Source organism: Molothrus ater, chromosome 4 (genome assembly GCF_012460135.2).
Source record: "Molothrus ater isolate BHLD 08-10-18 breed brown headed cowbird chromosome 4, BPBGC_Mater_1.1, whole genome shotgun sequence".
Taxonomy (NCBI): Eukaryota; Metazoa; Chordata; class Aves; order Passeriformes; family Icteridae; genus Molothrus; species Molothrus ater.
In genome coordinates, this window is record NC_050481.2 from 61880219 (window position 1) to 61901955 (window position 21737).

General features: G+C 41.2%; 1 protein-coding gene across 5 annotated transcripts in view; it reads right to left on the reverse strand.

Moving 5' to 3' along the window:
- Positions 1-21737, reverse strand: part of ABLIM2 (actin binding LIM protein family member 2) — a 131181-nt gene that overhangs the window by 89791 nt on the left and 19653 nt on the right. For 3 of the 5 annotated variants that reach the window (XM_036381818.2, XM_036381816.2, XM_036381811.2), the window contains exon 2: positions 4287-4430. In XM_036381818.2, the coding sequence (XP_036237711.1) occupies positions 4287-4430 (144 nt within the window). Of the gene's footprint in view, positions 1-4286; positions 4431-12046; positions 12136-21737 lie in introns of those variants that run through there. The other 2 variants (XM_036381812.2, XM_036381814.2) reach the window with 2 other exon arrangements.

The following is a 21737-nucleotide window of genomic DNA, read 5'->3' on the forward strand; positions in this document are numbered from 1 at the left end:
CTACTGAGAAAATGGTATAGAAGTGATATATACAGACCTGGGCTTTTTCACAATTCCCAGGACACTGCAGGGTCACAGAAACACTAATCCCCAGCACCACATACCCCATTCTAAGGTGAAGATGTGATAAATTCTAGCAGACTAATTAAAAAAAAAAAGACCATGAAAAATAATGGGAAGTATTGTTGCAATTATTAATGAAAATTAATAATTGCAACTGCTAGCTGTGCCAGCAGGGAAGACTTCATGTGTTGCACCCATAACAAGCCAGCAATGAGGACAATTTTGATTAGGGGTAAAACAAGACATACAAGATACAATGAAGCAGGCATAGCACATAGGTCATGTTTTCACCTCTCTGGCTCACACTGGAAGTTTATTTCCTTTCATGGAGACAAACCAGGAAAGGACACAGATGTGAGTTATAGTTTTTCTCACATATGTACAAAGAACACTCTTTAGCAAGATGGTATGGGTTCTCCTGTTGAAATTGGTCACTGCAACTCTGGAAATATTAGGATATTGTCAAAACACAGAAAATTAAATACTAATGAAACAGGGTAATTGCTATCATTATCAATGATCTAAGAGGCAATCCAAGATAATATAATTACAGCACCTACATCTTCCTATCTACAATTCTATGTTAACCTGTCTCTCTGCTGGGTCTACTAAATCACAGTTGTAAGCAAGCCCCAAGTCAATATTTGTCTAATACCATCCGCTCCATTAAATGCAGTTCTGACCTGACAGACACCCTCAGAATAGTTTATATTCAACAATTTTTTTTTAAATTTGACAGTCTAAGTAATAAATACTTTATTACAGTGTTTTTTATTACAGTCCTTGACACTTTTATTATAGTGGTAACAAATAAAAAAATAATTAGCAAACATGGAAATCAAAGCCCTTGAAGTCTGATGAAATTTTGCCTTACTATATCAAAGATATCAGCTTCATTATAACAGTACTTCTATCAAACCTGATTAAAATGGGATATATTTTAAACCAAAAATTAAGTAAAAATTTGAAGTAAGGTTAGATGGCATGTTCCCTGCAGAATTTTATTAGCAGATTAGACATGCAGTTGAACAGGAAATAACACAAATGAATAGATATGAGTACAAACCTTATTTATAATGCCTATTTACCTCCCTAGGTCCTATTGTACTCTGATACTGAGCAAGACTAGCAGATGCTCCCAGTACTGCTATTAAATTTTTTAATCTGGATGTGTCTCTTAGTCTTGAACAATAAAGGAGTTGTTCGCCTTCGAAAAACTTTGAAGTGTTTAGAATCATTGTCTGGGGAATGCAAGAAGAACTGGATGGGAATGAAAGAAGAACTGCATGGGAATTAGTGACTTTATACTAACCTTTCTTGGTTATGTAATTTCATTTGAATACAAAAGGCATCTATATAGTTGCTGTTACCATTCTGAAATTCACAAGGTTGCCCAGAAAAGTTGGGGCTGCCCCAACCCTGGAAGTGTCCAAGGCTGGATGGGGCTTTGAGCACCCTGGTCTAGTTGAAGGTGTCCTTCCTCATGGCAGGGGAGTTGGAATGAGGTGATCTTTAAGGTTCTTTCCAACCCAAACCATTCTATGAATAATCAGACAGAAGTATGGCAATACACAAAACTGCCTTTCTACCCTAAAAAAAGGGTAGAAATACAGAATTCAATGTATCTGACCCTCTGAAACCTCATAATTTATCCAAAACTATCAAAGAATTAGTTTCAAATTTCACACATATTCAAAAAGGTGTAACTTCTTCCAGTGTTACATCATCTGTCATTGATGAGGTCATTCAAACAGACCTCAGATACCTCTATTTGTCATTCTTATCAATTAGCATTTTCCACCACTGTACAGCCGTAAATTCTGTGAGAGGAACCAAAATTCCCTGCAGCTTTATAACTATTACATGTTTTCTGATGCAGGCTACAAGATGGTTTAACAGAGAGGCAGTCAACCAAGCAGGCAGGCATCCTGGCAGGGCAATGCAGCCAGCCTACACATGGGATTATCTGTCCTGGACAGTCCTGCATGCTGGACACACAGCCTGGCTCCACGTGCTATCTTTGGTGCATGAGATGAGACAGGACAAACTGCATGGCTGAGCAGCATTGAAATAAATGCACCACAGGGAGGAATCAACAATAGGATAGATACGTTCCCAGAACCATCGCCCTGCCTGTGCACAGCAGAGGTCATGGCACAAAACTCTCCTCCAAGGCTGAAAGCAGATACATTGATCAGAACTGAATACCATTTTTTTTGCTAAATCCTAACACATGAACTGTATTCCTTCATCCACTAATTTAAAAATTTAAGCCACATTTGCCTAACCCGCTTTTTCTCCTTTTATGCAGCTAGGGAAATGTATATTCAGTGCTCTGTTTGTTCCAAAGCTCTTCACACCTAACAACATGGCAAATCCATATTACAAAGCAACTTATGCTTCTTAAGTAACAAATAAAGCCCAGAAACAAAACAAAAACAGATACCAGAAGAATGCCAGAAAAATTGATGGAAACCACTGAAAGGTGATAAAAGAAATTAAGGCAAATAAATAATGAGAGAAAACCCTCAAAGCAATCATGTGGGCAAACTTAGCAAAACGATTAGTAAGGAGGAGGCCAAGAGCCTTGACACCTAGCAGCAGTTTCACCACACCTCTGACACTCTCCTGTGCCAGCTGAGAGACTGACAGGTGGCTGACAGATGCTACCCTGCTACCTCACTGACACTGAGATTTTTTCCTCATTTTATCCAAGATCTGCCAGAAGCAGAACAAACTCCTTATCTCTTACAGACAGATAGGGGCAATGCAATTCTACAGTGCATTCATCATCTTCCTCTGCATGGGGGTGGGAAAAACCCCTCTGCACTGCCTAAATTTGGGATCAGTGAATCAGTTCAGTGACTATATGCTGCATTTGCTGGTGACCTGGCATCATCTAAATGGAGATGGCCTATAAAACCAAAAAAATGGATGCACAACTCTGCCTTACTCCCTCTGCAGAATTTGTTTTTTCTCATTGCAAATCTATTAAAAATACAGGAGGCTTGGAGTTCATAAAGATGATAATATGGACTAAATACCAGAATGTTACTGGTTCATGTAGGAAACAAGACTCTCGAATAACAGATCAGCTGCTCTTTTACTGAGCTAGGTCTGAAAAACTGATTTAACAGTGAAATTTGCCATAAGAACAGCTGGCTTTAAAAGAACGTAAAAGATGAATGTGTGGGCTGTGGTCTGCTCTAAATACTAATCTCTTCTGAATAGATGACCAAAATATTTTTGCTGTTTAGGAAAGTGCAGTATGCTTATTTTGCTTGTGGTGCAATTTTGCAAAGAACACAATTATTGAACTGAACATTTAGTCCTGTCTGTCTAAATCATTAAAGATTGCCTCAGTTTTTAATAGTATGTATTCAATCCCATTGGATTTTAAAAAATATCAGTATAGCTAACAGATAGTGACAGTTTTCTTTCTAGTATTTCCTCTAAAGAGGAGTAGGAATAGTTACAGTAACACATCAGGAAGCAGAGACATGCTCATGCTTCTAGACTGGGCTACAAGGTTTAATAAATGTCATTTATTAAAAGCACTGGTTAATAATAGAGTGAGCAGGTTGTTCAGTCAACATCAGTTAATATTTATGTACCTGTACATTTAAAACAAGTTAGATCTTTGCAGCTTCCAGACAAGTTTTTAAACAAGCAAGTATCTACAGAAGGGGTGCTGTATCAGATAATTCCCTTTTCCTGTGACCATCCTTCTGCTATTCATGTGACAATATTAGATCACCAGGCACCAGTCTGGAGCAAACTAAGTCCTTCCCCCCAAAAAATGGAAAAGCACAGAGGGTAACACTGGAATTTAAAGATCACAGTCCAACACAAGAGAACCTGGACAGATGTGGCCATGGTGCACCCTACAGCACACTAATTAGAGAGCTGGAGGACAGAAAACCTCTGAGTTTCTTTGCAAATGTTCATCCTAGCCCTGCACTGTTCTCCCAAAGTGCTCCTCTTCCTGACATCCCAAATCTATAGTAAACTCCAATATGGACATAAACAGCTTTATATCCATTGAAAACATTCTCCAGTTTTGGGACTTTGGTTGTTTATTATCCTACAGTAAGGAGTCAGGATTTCACAGTAAATCCTTTCAGGCATGGATTGGATTGTAAAATATGCTTGTGAAGTTTGCAGGATCATTAAGTCACAACCATTGCTAATGCCCTATTTGTAGAAGCAGCAGTCACACTTACCTTTGCAAACAAAGCATTTAATATGGAAATATTTGCTCTGAACTCTCAAAACTTCTCCTTTGCATGGTTTTCCACAGGTATTGCAGAGAATTGCAGTACTGGATGGCTTCTCCAGCTGGCTATGTACAGCCTGTGGTTGGGAAACTGCAGGGGAAAACAAAAAGAGCATTTTAAAGGCCATAGATGCATCCTCTGTAAGATTTACAAGCAATGACAATTAACAACACCTAGGACAAATCAGCTCAAGCAGACTAAAATTTGAACTTCTGGGATTGGCCAGCACAGGAGAAAAGATCTGCCAAAAGGAGTTGAGGCAATCCAACCCTGTTATTTCATATCTTTGAAAGCTTTTGACTGAACACACTTCAAACATAAATCAGAATTCCTTTTAGAAGAAAGTCTGTGATGATGATCAAGTCTTGAGAACCTCTGCCTGAATTTCAAAAACTGCTTTGTCATATTTTCTCTTCAAGGAATCAAAGAATATAGATAAAAGCTATAGTTTTTATTCAAAATATCTTTAATGGGAGTTGGTAACTCTTACACTGTGAGCTACTGATATTTAAAGTTCATAGTAAATGCCTTTTTTTACTGATTTTAAAGTAGAAATAAAGCTCTGTAGATGTTTTGAATACTTCTGAAATATTGACATCCCCGTAAATAGCACATATATCTGACCATTAACCAAAGTTTTTTGTCATTTCGTAAGAAAACCACAATTTCAAGAGGTTAGGTTAATCTAGGTTAGTGAAAATTAAGTGAATTAAAAATTTGCTGCCATCTTGTGATGTAAATTAGAAATTGCATTTATTGTACTGTTGATAAAATGAGATAAGTAGGCACCTCAATGTGTTATGTGGAACAGGTGAGATATGACCTTATTCTTGCAGTCCTGCTGCAGCACTTGCATCAATATTTTATCAGTGTACTTAGGAGTCAAGAGAGGAAACATCAAGGCAGTTAATTATAAAGGGGCTGTTCTGTAACTCAACACATCTGGCTTTTTCCCTGTGTGAAGAACTAATAACAGGAAAGCACATAAAGCATTTCAAGTAAATGACATATTTAATGACATTTTCTTCTGCAATGTGGCATGCTTACTCAAAGGCTGGATTGCTTATTTCAAACTGATTTTGTTTAAATTTTAGCTACAAAATAAACTCACCAACCAACCAGTCAAGATGGAGAAACCTCTCATATGCCAATAGGCTTAAGCAAAAAAGGCCTTTCCACATCCACTGAGTTGAAGGAGTCAGTATTTCAGTAAGATGCTAAGCTTCCCTCCCACACACTCTTCCAGAGGACTTGCTGCAAGTTTTACCCAAAACATCACTTTCTACTCCTGCAACTAAAGTGGTTTGGGTTAGGTTTTTTGTTGTTTTTTTTTTTTACCCAGAAGATAGATGGGCTTGAGCTTCTCATGCCATTATTCACCACCCACCAGCATTCTGCCTTGTCTGCTAAAATTACCCGTTCTGTGATGGTCCAAAAGTCCTGCTCAAGGCATTGTGAACTTTGGAGCAATTACTGAAGGCCTGGTTATAATTAAGGACATCTCCAATAAAAACACCATAAGCATGACAGGCAACTGGAAGCTTACAGAAAGGCAGATGCTCAAACTTACACAGAGCAAGAAGTACAGATCCTTCAGGCTACTATGAGGGTCTGATTTACTCCTCAAATAAAACCAGAGGAAACTCTGAACTTTGCAATACTTTACTTTTGACACGAGAATCTCTCTGTACTGTAACCTGCCCAAAACAAACGACCCACCCTGAAAAAGAATCAACCCTGTAAGAAACCAAAACAAAATATTTTCATGAGTTAGTTACTAGAGTAGCAGCTAAAAGTGCAACTGTAAATAAAGGTTTGCTCTCTCCAAAGTATCAAATCTGTAGCATATAATCCATGAAAGACTTGATTTAAAAAGAGCTGACCATAGCCAGAACATTTGGGCCTAAAGAGTCGCATTTGAAATAAAAAATTCTGATTGGAACAATTAAACAATTGACTTTTCCTCACACTCAACTATTCCCCTGTTCCAGCCTTTGGGAGCAGCATCTCTCCAGAGGCATCTGTGCCTGGCCAGCACAGAAAGCTGCCAGCTCATGCTGTGCTGAGTCCCACAGGGCAGAGAAACCCAGCTCAGGAACTCCAGCCCAGAGCAGAGCCAGGAGGAACCAGAGCCCTGCCAGGGCCATCCCACCCCCCAAACATCCATCCTTCCTCAAGTGCCAACAGCCTCCCACTTCCAGAGAAAACACTGCTTTTCCATTTGCCTTCTTGCCCCTGGGAGTCCAATGCTGCACTTTTTGCAAAGCAGCACAACACTGAAAACTGTTGCAAAGTTGGGTTATTTTGGTTTCTGGCACTGGCTGCAAGCAGAAAATGTGTCAAAAACCAGAAAAATTTGTTTCCCATGATGTATTTGGTGCTCAGTGTCCAGAGCTACAGGACAGGACTTCACACATTTCCTTCCCTTTGTGTCTCTAAATTAACTCAGTAACTCAGCTATAAAAGAAATTTAAAAAGGAAAATATTTAGGTTTAGGTTTTTAAAAAAATTCTTCTTTGAAATTTCTTCTGGAATTTTTCTATTAATTTTGAAGTAAAACAAAGCATATTTAAAATTTACACTGCAGACAAAGAAATAATTCTTTTTCTTTTCTCTCAGTTCAGAACTGAGCTACTAAGTATTTCCCACAAAACCCCAGTGGGAATACAGTGCCTCTGAGATCATCACAAAGAGGTCCTTCTGAAGACAGTTTGAAACATTTACTCTTCCATCTAGCACAACAAAATCATATAATTAATCAAATATTAGTTTGCATTTTAAGACATTGACACATAATATGGTTTAGGTTGAAATTTCAACTGCTGACAATTCTGAGAAACTAATTCAATTCGGGAACTTCACTTTTTAACTTACATTTCAAACCATATTTAAGGAGATAAGTTTTACATGGCAATTTTCAGTATTCTACCTTTATGCCTTAATGTATCAAAATCAGTCTTCAAAGCAGCAGAAGAAAAAATCAACACATTTAATAAGTGAAATAATGAATTACTGATGGAATGCAATAATCTGAGACTATTCATCAGATCATAACTGACTAAAGAGTTCATTAAAAATTAAATGCTTCCATTTTACCCCAATTTGTAGAAATTCCCTTCTTTATGCTACTTTTTCTAAACCAAAATAAAACTGAATACCTGATTCCTCTAAATTTGCCTTTCTCCCAGACTCCATTCTGCTCCAACAGAGGTATCCTCATTAATCCTTAAACCCTAAAAGGATCTGACTGCACTCACTTTTTGACAAGGACAAAAACTGGCAAGGAATGAACAATTTCCACAGTTTCCACAGGACTCCTTTGTGCAAGACTTGTCTGCTCGGGACATTACTGCCAATATTCTTGCCAGCTATCCAGTGCTCACACATCTCTGATGTCAAGACTCAGACTGTCTCCACAGTAGATAATTCTGCTTAGCTCTGGACCAAGTGGGGCACATGAACCAGCAACAGTTTGCTGAAGAATTGTCAAATGAGATAAACTCCTCAGACTCACTTCTATACTGCTTATTCTAGACAGGCATTTGCTGCATGTACCACAGGGAAGGAGGGACAGTGGCATTGCTTATTATTAAAGCTGCATTACACATCTTATGGCTGCTGTAAAGTGATGTTTTCAGTGTGCTTATAACTTCTGCATACTCACAGAATATCCTGAGTTGGAAGGCACTGACAGGGATCATCAAGTGCAACTCTTGGCCCTACACAGGACCATCCCTAAAAATCACAATATTTCCCTGAGAGCTTTGCCAAACTCTACCCATTCACATAAACATTACTTGCATTTGATGATCTCAAACTCATTTCTTCAGGGAAAATTTCAGGCAAAATGTTTAAGCTTTTTATAAAGGTGAAAAAAGGTTAATATACAATATATTGGTTTTCAACATGAAAAAGAAAGCAGAGCAGCTTGATTTTGGAAGTATTTGGACCAAAGGCTGCAGCCTGACCTCAGTGAACACTGTGACAGGTACACTGGATCCAAAATCCACAGCTTGTGGTAAAAGCCCATCCCTTTGACTAAGCCCAGCTCCTTTGTCATTGCTAGACTAAGCAGGATTTAACAGCTCTGGGGACTGGGTTAAGGTGCCAGAGATAAGGGAAAGATTGGGGTGAGGCAGGAACACTTTGGAAGCAGAGCAAGACAAACTGATGGTGGTGACAGAAGGGAGAGGGTTCACAAGTCCCTGGTCAGGCTCTGCTCAGGAGCCTGGGATAGAAAATGTCACCTCCTCTCTGCTGTGAGCAAACTGCTGAGGGAAATCAAACTCTTGGCAAAAGAGCCACTCTAGGATTGTGCAGAAGATGACAAACCCTTTTGCTATCAGGCTCTCCAACAGCTAAATGAGAAACCTTCATGACAGATTACAGACCTCATGAAGAAACATGTCCAGAAACTGCAGAATTTGACACAGTCCTAACGCTTTTACCAGTTTGTTGTGCTTTGTTTCAACTCTGCACAGGAACCTACAGAAGCCATTTCTGAGTTGGAAATCAAGCACTGAAAATTAAGAAGTGTCATGCTTAAGAATGCACATTTAATCTGGAATCAAACCTCAACTGTAAAGTTTAATAATAAAGACTTTCACTTTCTTTGTTTACTATACAGACATAGTTAAGGCCACATAACTCATTTGTGTCACATTATTTAACTCTGTTCTAAAAAAACCAGTTTAATAGATTTACTGCTCTTGGTGATTAAAGAAGCCCAAAATTATAGAGGGCCAAATGACACAATTTGATATTATAATCTCAGAATCCTTGAATGATTTGGGTTGGAGGGGACTTTAAAGGTCACCTAGTTCCAACCCTCCTGCATTGGCAGGGACACCTTCCTCTACACTACATTGCTCAAAGCCCCATCCAACCTGTCCTTCTGGGATGTTGACATTTTAAACAGTACTGTGATCTAAAGAGAGATGTAATTTGAGTGGAAAAACAAAAGTCATGAGAAAAGAAATTTTATTCCTAATATTTGCAACAACCCCAATTACTCTCAATGGAGGAAAAGTGGTAATTCCTTGGTAATTCCTCACCAAGGTTCCTGGAAGGATAGTGCAGAACCAGAACCTAAAGGCAACAATGCAAGGAAAAACAAAGGGCCTGGGGGGTGGGGGAGCACCTTCCCTGTCCTTTCTGTGGATTGTTCTGGTGCTTCAATTATTGTGTTCTGGGGGCTGGGATAAAAAAGTGCAAGCCTTTCATTTCAGGCTCATACAAATAAAGCATCATTGGCCTGCAACAGCAACCCTCCATCAGCAGAAAGGATACAACAATTTTCTTTAGTAACTATCAGCACTACAGGCTCCTCTGTAAATCCACCACCTTTTGCTTCATGAGATGAAAACATATTTTTGAGTGGAAAAAATATTAGGCATGAAAATTTCAAACTGTAATTATAAGCTGTTTAGTCCATAATAACGTTCAGTTTTTTCAATAAAGGCAAAGGCCACATTCCAACTCTGAACCAAAACCACACAGCACTGGTAAGGGATGTTATTCTGCAAGAAGGAATTACCAGCAAATTATCTTTGCTTTGACACTGAAAATTTATCTCTATAACTACAGGTGGCTACTGAAAATCAAAATAAACAAATATGAGACCCAAATTCCATTTACTCACTAAGGATTTGAGAAACAGGACAAAATTATTGATTGCTGTTATGCTCTATCAAGTGACTTGGGGAGGGTGAGGTTCACAGCAGCCCAGAGAGGAATTAAATTTGCAATCTTCCTGGAGCAGGATTAAAGAAGACGCACACAAGTACTGCAGGAATTAGAGATTGGAGTTTAAGTTGTTGTTTTAACAAACCCTTCTTGTGTCAACTGAGTCAAAACACTCAGGGCTGAATTTAAAAACATTCAGATGTTTTTAAAGATCTGATGGATTTTTTCTTAAAGGAAAGATGCATTTAAGTTCCTCTAAATATCCCAGTGAAGCATTATTCCCACTGCAGAGCTGGCGTCTGCTCTCTCCCTGTCTTGTGTCTGTGTTTAAAATCCAGTGACAAGGGGCTGTGCTGATGTGAGGATAACACAGAAATACATAATACAGTAATACATGCAGTGATCAGAGAGCTACGTGCATGTCAGCTGTACGTTCCATTTAGAAAAGGGGGTTGTTTTTTGGTTTTTTTCCCTAAGAACCAGTGATTCATAATGGAGCCTTCTGGGGGCCTGAGACCCCATTGGTACTTTCCACAGAAAATATGAGAAAAAGAGTAATTGTGTAATGGTAACCCCACAAGCTCTTCCCATCCATCCTGCCAGCCCCACTCAGCCAGAGCAATTCCCTGGCCCCAGCCCTGCCTAAGGAGTAGAGATGTTAGATGGACTGGAACAGAACATTAAGTAACTGATGGCAACCTGGTTTACCCTGTTTCTCAATTAGCACCTTGTGTTAAGTGACTTTACAAATGTGTTCCCCTGCTTTATGGTGCCTTCTCAATAAAATGCCCTGTTCTTCTGTATGTCTCACAGGAAACCAGAAGATCAGGAGGATAAAGGGAAAGAAGTTTTGCTGTCAATGTCCATATTATGTGGCCCCTCGAGCCCTCCAGCTGGCCACACAGAGGGCTGAGGTGTCCCCAGGCCAGCACAAACCTCACTCCCTTTCCCAGGAGTGCTCCTCTGCACCAAGAGGGTCTGGGCATCCCCCCAGAAGTGCTCGCTGCTCTTTCCAAGACCTCTCTGGGGGCTCCTACAGCAAAGCATTGCTAATTCTTTGGTTCCTGTATTATAAGAAAAAGTATTCACCAAGTTTGACAAATCTCTACTTCAATATGTCTCAATGTAATTCTTTCACATTGTCCAAAAATACAAAGTAAAATGCTTCAAGAACTGTGTTCCTTTTTGAAATGTATACCTGTTTCTACTACATAAAAGCAACCCCTCCTACAGTGCCTTTCCAAGACGTGCCTTTTCCAGCACTTCCTACTCATCATCATCAAAACAGAAACCCACAGCTGATACAGGGCAGGCACACAGCACAGCTGAGCTGACCTCTGCTTTTACCACCAATTACAGAGTTTTTGGGACCAGAGGCAAAAGAGAGGTGTTTCCAACGGGATGTGAATAAACCATGCACAAAAGGTGCAACACAGCTCAAGTATTCACACAAGAGTTTAAAATCTCACCATATGCTCTGTGCTAGATTCACATCACATAAACAAAGCATAAGTTAACCTCCTGCCCTCATTATTATAATAAAATATTTACTGAATTCAAACACAGTTCATAAAAATCTCTGCTGAGTTTGAATAATTGCTACTGCAGTATTGTAAAGGCTGGTTTTTTACAGGTTTAGGCAGATTACTATGAGATAGGATAGAGAAACAATAATCCAAGATATCTGCATATAGAAATAGGGGCTTTTTTCGCATTATAGTCTAATATAAATGCTGAAGTCGATTTCAATTTACAAAAAACAAGGAAAGTGTTCAAATTGAGCTGTCAGCTAACTACCAGAATCAGTATCATTTCCAAATCATCATTCATATAATTAAAAGAACACAAAGCACACTTTACAATAAACCTTTAACCATCTTTCCCCACTCTGCTGCGTTCCCGCACAAAAGCCGAGTTGTTATTCTCACGACAGCATCAGTGATTTAGTTACCACAGCCCCAGACGAAAAACGACTCATTTCAGGTCTAGGCTGACCAGAATGCGGAGTCACCACACCGTACCTGTATCTTCGGGCATTCCTGCGTTAATTCCCTCCCAGAGGGGCAATTCCCGCAGGAGCCGCTGCCGCGGGGAGCGGGATCCGCAGCGAGCGCTGCCACCACCGCTGCTGTCACCGCTGCTGTCACCGCCGCCGGGTCGGGTGGCGCCGGCCGCACCCCCGCACAGGAGGGAGCGGGGCCGGCCTCGCCGTCACCGCCGGGCAAAAATAGCGACCTCCAGAAGCCGAAATATTGTCACGTCCAGGGGGGGTGGCACCGCTGTCCCGCGGGGACCGGGTGCGGGACGTGCCAGCAAGGGGCGAGTTTGCATCAGGTGACAGCACGGCCGCTTCAGGGCGGCGCTGGGCAGCTGGGGAGAAAAGCTAAAAAGAACTAAAACCTGCAAACTCCTTGTTGTAAATTATAAACGCAGGCTGAGGTAGCAGAGAAACCCCTTTTGACACCCCCCAAACACAGCGGTGCCTTCCCCCGGTGCAGGAGGGCACAGCACTGATGGAGAAGGAGATGATGAAAGCAGAGATGCTCCCACTGTGCAATACCTGGCAGCCAAAAATCTCCTGCTTGCTCAGATGGAGATGGAATGTGTGGCACTGGAATAACAGTGATGTGTTGAGCTATTTAAAGCACTGCATGGGAACAGAATGAGCACTTCTATAAGTACTGTGACTTCAGGAATCTATATGGTGAGGACACCACTGCCCTGGGCCATGCCAGACGTGGTCTATAACTTTAAATAGCCCTCAGCTGACATGGCCTGAGACCCAGAGCATAGATCTGAAGATGCCAGGTTTCTATACACTCAACCAAAACTATGAACAACTCAATTTTAAAAAAATCTTCTATATGCATTATCTTGCAGCAACTACCTTTTGACATGAAACCCTTAAGTCAGCTTTTTATTTTGTTCAATATTGCTGTGCTGCCTGTGTGCAGCCAAATCCATCCTCACACTCTTTTGGATCACCATCAGCCACCCTGGCTGAGCTCTCCAGATATTTGCAGGATTTGGCCTACTTAGTTTTTCCCAGCGGCTACTTCAGCTTGGCAGAAACACAAAAGGCACTTTGCTAAATGGCAACACTCTGAAGGCACGTAAATTAATAGGCAGGAAAAGTGAAAGGGCTTTCACTCTAACACAGCCTTTCCCTCTGCTTGCCAGGCTCCCAAGGCTAAATGCTTGGTAACTTGCATTTTAACATTGTATGATCACAATGCAGTCACACAGTGCACTGATTTGTATTTACAATTTGAGGTGTGATCCCTGAGCCTCCCCTACAGTCTCACCACTTGGCTACAGCAAAGGAGGAGCTCAGAGGGTTTTCGTGGTGTTTCTGAGAAACTCTATCACCACTCATGGGTTTCACAGGCACAAAACAGGAGGCCATTGCCCTTCATTAGCATGATGGGCTGACTCACGATGGGCATGACAAGGGACAGCAGTGGCAGCAGCACAGGCAGAGATCAGAGACCTCCTGCTGCAAATAATCCAAAAACCTTGTAGCTTTGTTGTCATTTTATCACACGAGTTCTATTGTCACTATATTGCAAAGATTCCATGTTGCTAGAGTTTCCTACCTCCTTGATGTTTCTCGTAGGCAGCTCCTCCAAGCACTGACTCTTGCTTCTTCTCACAGCAGCCAGATGACTCCAGTTCCCCTCAACCAACCAATCCACTCTTTTATAACACTCTTCATCTCATTGGCTACAGCTGTGGCCTGTGAAAGTCAGGCCTGCTCCTAATCTTTAATAATTAACCCAGCTTCAACTCTTTAGGGTTACTTTCTATACAACCTTTATTTACTTATATTCTATTGCCATACATAGCTTGAATCTGATTTGTCACATCAACACAGACCAAACACCTGTAATTCCACTGTTTTAACAGTAATAACAGCACACTGCCCTTGCTACAGAACACTTGGCTCCTCTTAAAATCTCAAGTGAAGTCCTGGTAGCCACAGCAGTGCTCTCACCCATCGTGTTTCAGGTTTGCTTTTTCCATGGTTGCATTACCCAGGTCAATGCTGTCACCAACATCTTTGCAAACACCAAACAGACAGCAACGCATTTAGGCCACTCTGAAATGGATGAGCTGGCTGAAAAATCTTTATAACCTATGGTACCATGAATTATAAAGGACATTTTAAAAATATTTCAGACCTGTTCCTAATTAACTCACACTTTTTTCCTGTACTCCCTGCCCTCTTCCCAAGTGTAAGCTAAAGTGAATGTCAGTAGTAACTGGACTGGTTATAGTTTAGCTTTAGGTAGTTCCTGCAAGGAACAAAGAGTTAGACCTGATGATCTTCGTGGGTCCCTTTCAGTTTGAGGTATTCCAATAGGATTCTAGGAATATGACTCTAGGAAGGTGACAGGACATAGTCTAACCTCGTTCCTGCTGTTCACTGCACTTCACTAGGCCAATTTTGAGCTTTTTTCACAGTCTTTCTCTGAAAATGTTTTGAAACAATTACTTTATTAAATGTAGAAGAATGTAGAGTTTGTTCTTCACTATAAAATATGGAAGTATTTTCTAACTAAGAATTTTTTTTTAAAAATCAGAGCTATAACACCCACTCAGGGACTTTGCAATATACAACAGGTATACTGTTGTATATTGAAACATCATGAAAACCTGATAGCTTGCAGCAACTCTTAAGTTGCTTGGGATTGGCATATTGGTTTAAATTTTAGGTTGCCCTGTGTGGAGTAAGGAGCTGAACTCAACAATCCCCATGGGTCCCCTCCAACACAGGAGCCTTTATGATTTTATAAAACTAAGTCCCTAGACTTTTAAGTAGCTCAACAAGTTTCTACCCAATCATTTAATGGCAAATGGGGACTCTACAGAGTCCAGTCTCAATACAGATTAAGATATTAACTTTCCATAAAGAATCTCTAATTAATGAATTTTACTTTGAAAATGCTGGAAAATACAATAAATCATCATATTTCACAGTAGATTTTCTCAGTATATTTTAAGATTTATTTTCTTCTAAGTTGCTAAAACTGGTTGCAGTGCTGCTTCATGTTATTTTTGCTTTTGGTAGTTTTGATCCAGTTTAGTGATAATTTGGATTTTCTGCTGGGGATAATATGGTCACAAAGAGAGGCACTTTTCTCTGTAGTGACCTGTGACAGGACCCCAGGGAATGGCCTGAGGTTGTGTCAGAGGAGGTTTAGGTTGGATATCAGAAGAGATTCTTCACCTCTTCCACCAGAGGGTGGGTGGGCACTGGAACAGCTCCCCAGGGAAGGAGTCACAACACCAGCCTGACAGAGCTCAAGAAGTTTTTGAACAACACTTCTGGGGCACATGGTGTGACTCCTGCATATCAGTGCAGGGCTAAGACTTGGAACTTTGAGGATCCTTGTGTGTTCTTTCCAACTCAGGATACTCTATTATTTGAAAAACACAATAAAATTAAATATATCTCTATATAAAATGATACAGATTTCAGTCATATTTTATCACTAGGACAAAAATAAAATTAAGTAATAGATGTTTCCCATGTCCCCAAGCATTCATGATAGAAACAAAAAAGGACAAACCCATGGCAGAAGTGAAAATGAGCAGGAAAAGGGTAAATGGTGAGTAAATGGTGCCTCTACAACTAAACTCATGTCTTCCAACTTTCTGCCCAGCCTCTCTTGCATTAATCCCATTTCTGCTGGGAATGGACTTGCAAAACCACCCTACCCTGCCCCCAGTGACCTGTTGCATGCCACCAAAACCTGTCCTGCTCAGAACCAGCTTGAGTTTAAACATCTGGCTCTCAAACACCTCCATCCTCAAGTCCATGCATGAGATATCATTGTCATTAACTGCACAGCAATGAGCCACATGCAGTCACCTTTAACTGAAACACGTGCAAGCAGGGCAGAGACAGTGGGCTCCTGTACAAGGCACTGAAGTCAAGAACCTGCTCCAGCAGGGAGCTTGGACTAGATGAACTCCAGAGGCCCCTTTCAACATCAACCAGTCTGTGATTCTGTGAATCCTGCATATTTATGAAGCAGGAAAAATCAGACTGAGGACCCACTCTGAGCTCTGACAGAGAGCAGGCAGCTGTGTTTGCTCCAGAGGTAACTGGGTCATGAGTCCTGCTCTGCTCCTTGCTATCTCTTGGGAATAAAGAGCTTCTTCAGCCCTGAAATCCATGATGACAGCCCTTGACTGCTGGCCAGCAAGTTGGATGAACAAAAGCAGAACTTCTCCCACTGGCAGCTCCTTTTTCCAGGGGGGACCTCTCTATGGCAGACCTAGATCCAGACCAAGCTGGCATTAGCCCCCTGTGCTCCCCCAGCCAGAATGAAAGCACCATCTAATATTCTTCACAAACCTGTGCACCCAAAGCAGTGAGCAGAAACCAAACATAAACCCTACAAAGCCTTTAGCAGAGATTTTATAATGGGAAACGAGGTGTATCAAACCTAAAAACAGGGTGCAAAAAAATGCTTAGAGAACAGAAAAAACCAAACATTGCCTCATAATGAAGTGAGAGGACATCCAGAATGCAGAAGTGACCCAGGTGAAAGGACAAAGGGATAGGGTCTGGTTAGCAGCAGAGAGGCAATGAGAGCCACAGCAATGGCTCTGCAGGTCACGTCCTCAGGAATGAACCTGCCAGCCCAGGACTCTGCTGACCTTATGAAACTCACAGGGACTGCCAGTAAAATGGAGCAGACCTCAGATAAGGAAAGATCTGCTCAAGTAGAGGTCATAGGCTACAATTTAGCTCAGAGAAAACCTGTCATGTAATAAGGATAAGGCAGGTAATTAACAAAAGGTTAATCAAAGGTTTCTAAAAGGCACTGCAAGGGACTTTTCACAGAAAGGACTTAAAAAAGCAGGAGGGAAATTGCACACCCAGTGGTGAGCTAGGATAAGGGATGTATTGTATTAAGGGAAGGCATCCTGGCTGCAACAGAAAAGGTACTGTAACAAGAACCACCCAGGAAAAAACTCACATTTTATGAGAGGGAAATCAGAGAAGCAGAACAAGGCAATAAAAGCCAGTTGATGTGGCCAAAAATTGCACATGGTAGGCATGAGATTAGAAAAACTCATTTATATCTTTGAATACAGGAGGATTTAAACTACAATATGATTTTGGCATTTAGGAGATCATGAGTGGTGCAAGAAAGATGGCACTGCAAAGATGCCAAGATAATTTTTGGGTATTTCTTTTGGGACTAAATGAATGCATGGAGAAGGTTTTAAAGGAAAGATTCTTCTGTGTGGGATGATGCTACATGCACACAAAGAAAGAAAGAGATTACTAAATTTTAATTTATCATTGGTTTATATACAAAATTATCGTTTAAATTGTCTGGATTTTTAATCAATGGAAATTTCAAGTGCTTAAATAGAGAGTAAACAGAAGTATTACCTAAAGAATTAGACAGACTTAAAGGACCTTCATTGCACTGCTCTCTTCTGAAAAGTTACATAGACATAGCCATAGTTCTTCAATCACCAGCTACCTATCTTAGAAAATTATCAAATGATGATGTAGGTTGCATGCTATCCAGAAAAAAAAAAGATTCAATGTCTCATGTGTTCCAATTGGAATCAATAAATTTAACTTTGAAGATTTCCTACCAAAAAAAAAAAAAAAAAAAAAGGCACACATTCCACCCTCATCATCCCCCACAAAAATGGGACATTCTGAGAGTTAAGAGGCCTGGATCTATGTCTAACAGAACTCATGTGCCTGAAATGCCACACAGTTAAGTCCAAAGCTGTAAGGCTGGAAACTCCTCGTCAACACTGATTTTTCACTTCCCACTTCCCAGCTGTCCATGGCTGACTGTGGGAAAGCACCTTTGGCCTCCACATGTAGTGGAAACAGCTGTGTGTGCTTCTTTGTGCTCGTGTCCTTTGTGAGTGTGGGTACCAAGGTCTTAACTCAGTGTCACCCAGCAGACCTGAGCAGTTTCCATCTGAAGAGTTGCCTTCCTTGTTTTCCAAGAAACAACTCTGTGACCATAGAGACCTCTCTGAATCCTTGTCATATTTTTTGGATGCACTCATACCACAAGCCTGGGATGCCTTTCCACAAACCCTGCAGCTCAGTCCAGCTATGGTGATGGCACACCCAGGACAGTTTAGAGATGGCCATGCAGAGACAGAGATCAGCCTGTGCAAAAAATTCTGACTATCATCTTCAGATTGGGACCATCTGAACAAGTGGCAAGGTGAGTTTTACACCAACAGATCCAATAGGGACCCATGGGTGCAAATTCCTCTTCCTCAGAGGCTCAAGCAGCTGCAAGCCCAACCCTGGTGTTTGCACAGATAGCTCTGCTCAGGTTTACAAAGGAGAGAGACACAGAAGATCATATTTAGGATCTGGAATTTAAATCCCAAGTGAAAAGCCCTGAAGAAGCAATCTGCCCCAGAGGGGAGTGGGGATTTCAGACACATCCTCATCTACAACATTCTGTGTCCTGCACACACACACAGCTCCCAGCACTTTAATCCTGTGCCTTCAGCCCACAGGGACCATGCCAGAGAACATTTTTCTGCCTGCTTTCCAAATCCCATTCTCTGTGAAGGGATGTAGCTGCAAAGCAGCAGGTCACATCCAAATCCTACTTAAATGCATTCATTTTGGTCGATGATCGCTGAGGAATTTGTCAACAATGTGGAGTGCTGGTTTGAAAGTAAAAAAGAAGCCACCACTGGAAATGTGATGCTGTTACATTTAACACTGTTCCCAGTAAAGCCCACCAGTAAAACCATTATTGATCTGGGTTGAAGACTTTCATCAGCATTCATTTCCTAGTTCTGTCAAGTTTTGATCTTAGCAGTTGGCTCATCACAACCAGAAAGTTCAGCCTTTCCCCTGCTTGCCTGAGGTCACAATTTCCCATCAGTAACATCTGAAATGCAATTATGTGCCTGAGCTCACTTTAATACCAAGAAAGAAAGCAGATTTTTTTTTTCTTGGAGTGTGTCTAAAGTAATGGATATTCTTTATTGCTCAGTTCCACCATAAGCCGCTCCAAAATCTTAAGAATCAACTAAAAAAATTACTGGATTCTCTATCTATTACTGTTCTGCACCTCCCTGTCTGCCTGATGATCACTTCTAGCACCTCCAGCAGTTACCCAAACCATATTCCTGCCAGTCCCCTCATCTTTAGGGCATTGTTTTTTCAGAGCCATGACCCAATATCAGAAACTGTGACTGTGATGCTATTTCCTGCCCCCAAGGTCTGCAGCACCTGCTGGGTGCACCCCTGCTCTGCATCACTCTTCACACTGGCATCTGCTCCATCTGCATCCTCCAAGGGGGGAGGGCGACAAGCACATTCCCTGGCTTGGAAATGAGCAAATGTTTGCAACTGGGGAAAAACAGTGTACAAGGAATTTCCATGGCTCATTTGTCTTTCCATTCACTGGTACAGAGTAATAATAACAACAACAGTGATGCCTGTTTGTTACAGCAACACCAAAAAGCAAAAGCAAGATAAAATAATATAGAAAGCAATAGTTCATTTTGCTTTGCCAAGCCACAATATATCACACCCAATTATTAATGAATAAAATTTACTAACTTCTCACTAGCACATATGAAATAAATATATTTCTAAAAGAATTACAATTTGCAAAGGCTCTTTCCTTTTAATGTTGTAGTCTACAGCATAAAAATGTCAAAAATAGTTACTCTGAAATATAAAATTGAACTCCTGCTTTTATTTGCTCTGCTTAATTTGGCATTAGAAAGGGATTAGTTCTCGTTTTATTGCAATCATAGAATTAATTAAGATATACATAGATATTGATGTTACTGTAGTTCTGGTGCTAAAGTCACACTACCTCACACAGTGCAAATTAGTTATCTTTGTCGAATTTTTTACAGTGTAAGAATTCCTTCTTAGATTCAGTTACACCCATACAAAACTAATTCTGTTTCATCCCCATCAGACAAACCAGCACGTTGCTGCCCTTTTCACATTCAGGCTACACAATTTCTGCAATCAATTATCTCCCAACACTGCATTCATAGCAGAAATGTGTTACATTCACACCAACACGACCCCAGAGCCTCCAGCTACAGTGCTACTTCTTGCACAGCTCTGCAACTAACAGTTCTATTATCAACAGGAACATTTCTGAGGTATCTATACAACTTGCTTTTAGACCAAGTTTTGAGTTGCTTAATTTGCAAACCACCACCTCATTCAGACAGCAAATGGGCTTCAGCTTTAAATACATATTTTGTTCTGAAGCTTTATATTCACTTTTTACAGACCGAAGGGGAAGCAGCAACATCATCTGATAAAATCATGTCTTATATGTAAAAAGAGATATTGTATAGCATTTTTCCCAGGTAATGTACAGAAATGCAATTCAGTGAAGGACAGACGAAAATCCAGTGCCAAATTCCACCCTAACCTCTGCCCCCTGATTTCAACAGGGTTGAAACACCAAGTATCTTTATTGTGTCCAGTGGACAGTAGTGTGGCCAGGAGATCCTGAATCACACTATTCCCCATCCAGCTGCTGAAGCTGGTTAATGCCTCACACTCTACACAAAACATACAATTAATATAAAATTGTAGCCAAGGTCTGGTGAACACCAAGAACCTTTACTTCCCTCTGTCTCAAGAGGAGCCTTTATCTCTGTCCCTAACAGAGAGCCCTAGCAAGCCACTGCAAAGTGGAGCTTGGCAGCCCCCTGGGCAGATGTAGGTCACTCCTCCTCCTCCTCCTCCCCCTCCCAAGGGCAAGGAAACCAGGAGTTTCATCTGGCTGCAAGCTGCTCCAATTGCCAATAATCCCCCCAATTTGGGTCTATAATAACAACACTGTCCCCTGACCTAGATGCCACTGGAGCCAGACTCAGGCTGCTGGGCCATCACAGACATGGCTCTTCCAGGACCCAGCTTGGGCCACGACACCTTCCAGCACATCCCCTCCTTGTGCCTGCCCTGCTCTGAGGCTGTTTGCATGTTGGAACTTCTTTCTGTCTGTCTAGAACGGCCAAGACCCCTGCCAGGAGGCTCAGAAGCCCTGGCACAGAGCCCAAAACACCTGTGGTTTTGATTATAACCCATAGAGCAAGTTACCAACCTTTTATGAAGATCAGCAAGCCACAACAGTTTAAGTAGAATAATAGTGAAGTTATCACGAGGTGAAAAAATAGATTTTGGAGTTTCTAGAATGGGGGTTCAGGGGGAAAGATGGAGGGATCTGAGCGTGTCCAGCCTTTCTCCTTCTTCTTCTTGGCCTCCATCTTCTGCTGTGATGGTGGCACTTTTAGATTGGTTTAGAGTAGAAGCTCACTGTCTAACATAGGTGATAGGTATTGGAAAGTAATTGTAAACATTGTATACGTATTTTTTAGTATAAAGACATAACACCACCCCGGGGGCAGGCAGAGTGCCTGGAATTGTCTTCCTGGACAGACCTCAGCAGAGCAACAGAAAAACTTTTATAGATAAGACACAATAAACAACCTTGAGACCGAGAACTGAAGAGCTCTGACTCATTCTTCAAGCGCTCAGGCTGAGAAAAGAGACTTTTAACGTTTCTCAAAGTCACGGTGACCAGCTGAAGATCCTAAGATCTGCACTCCCAACACTCCCACCTTAAGCACTTCAGGCTCTCTTCCACTACCCCCATGGTTGCTCGCACATGGGTTTGGTCTTTGCACTGACAGCTGCTCTTCAGGCAGTTG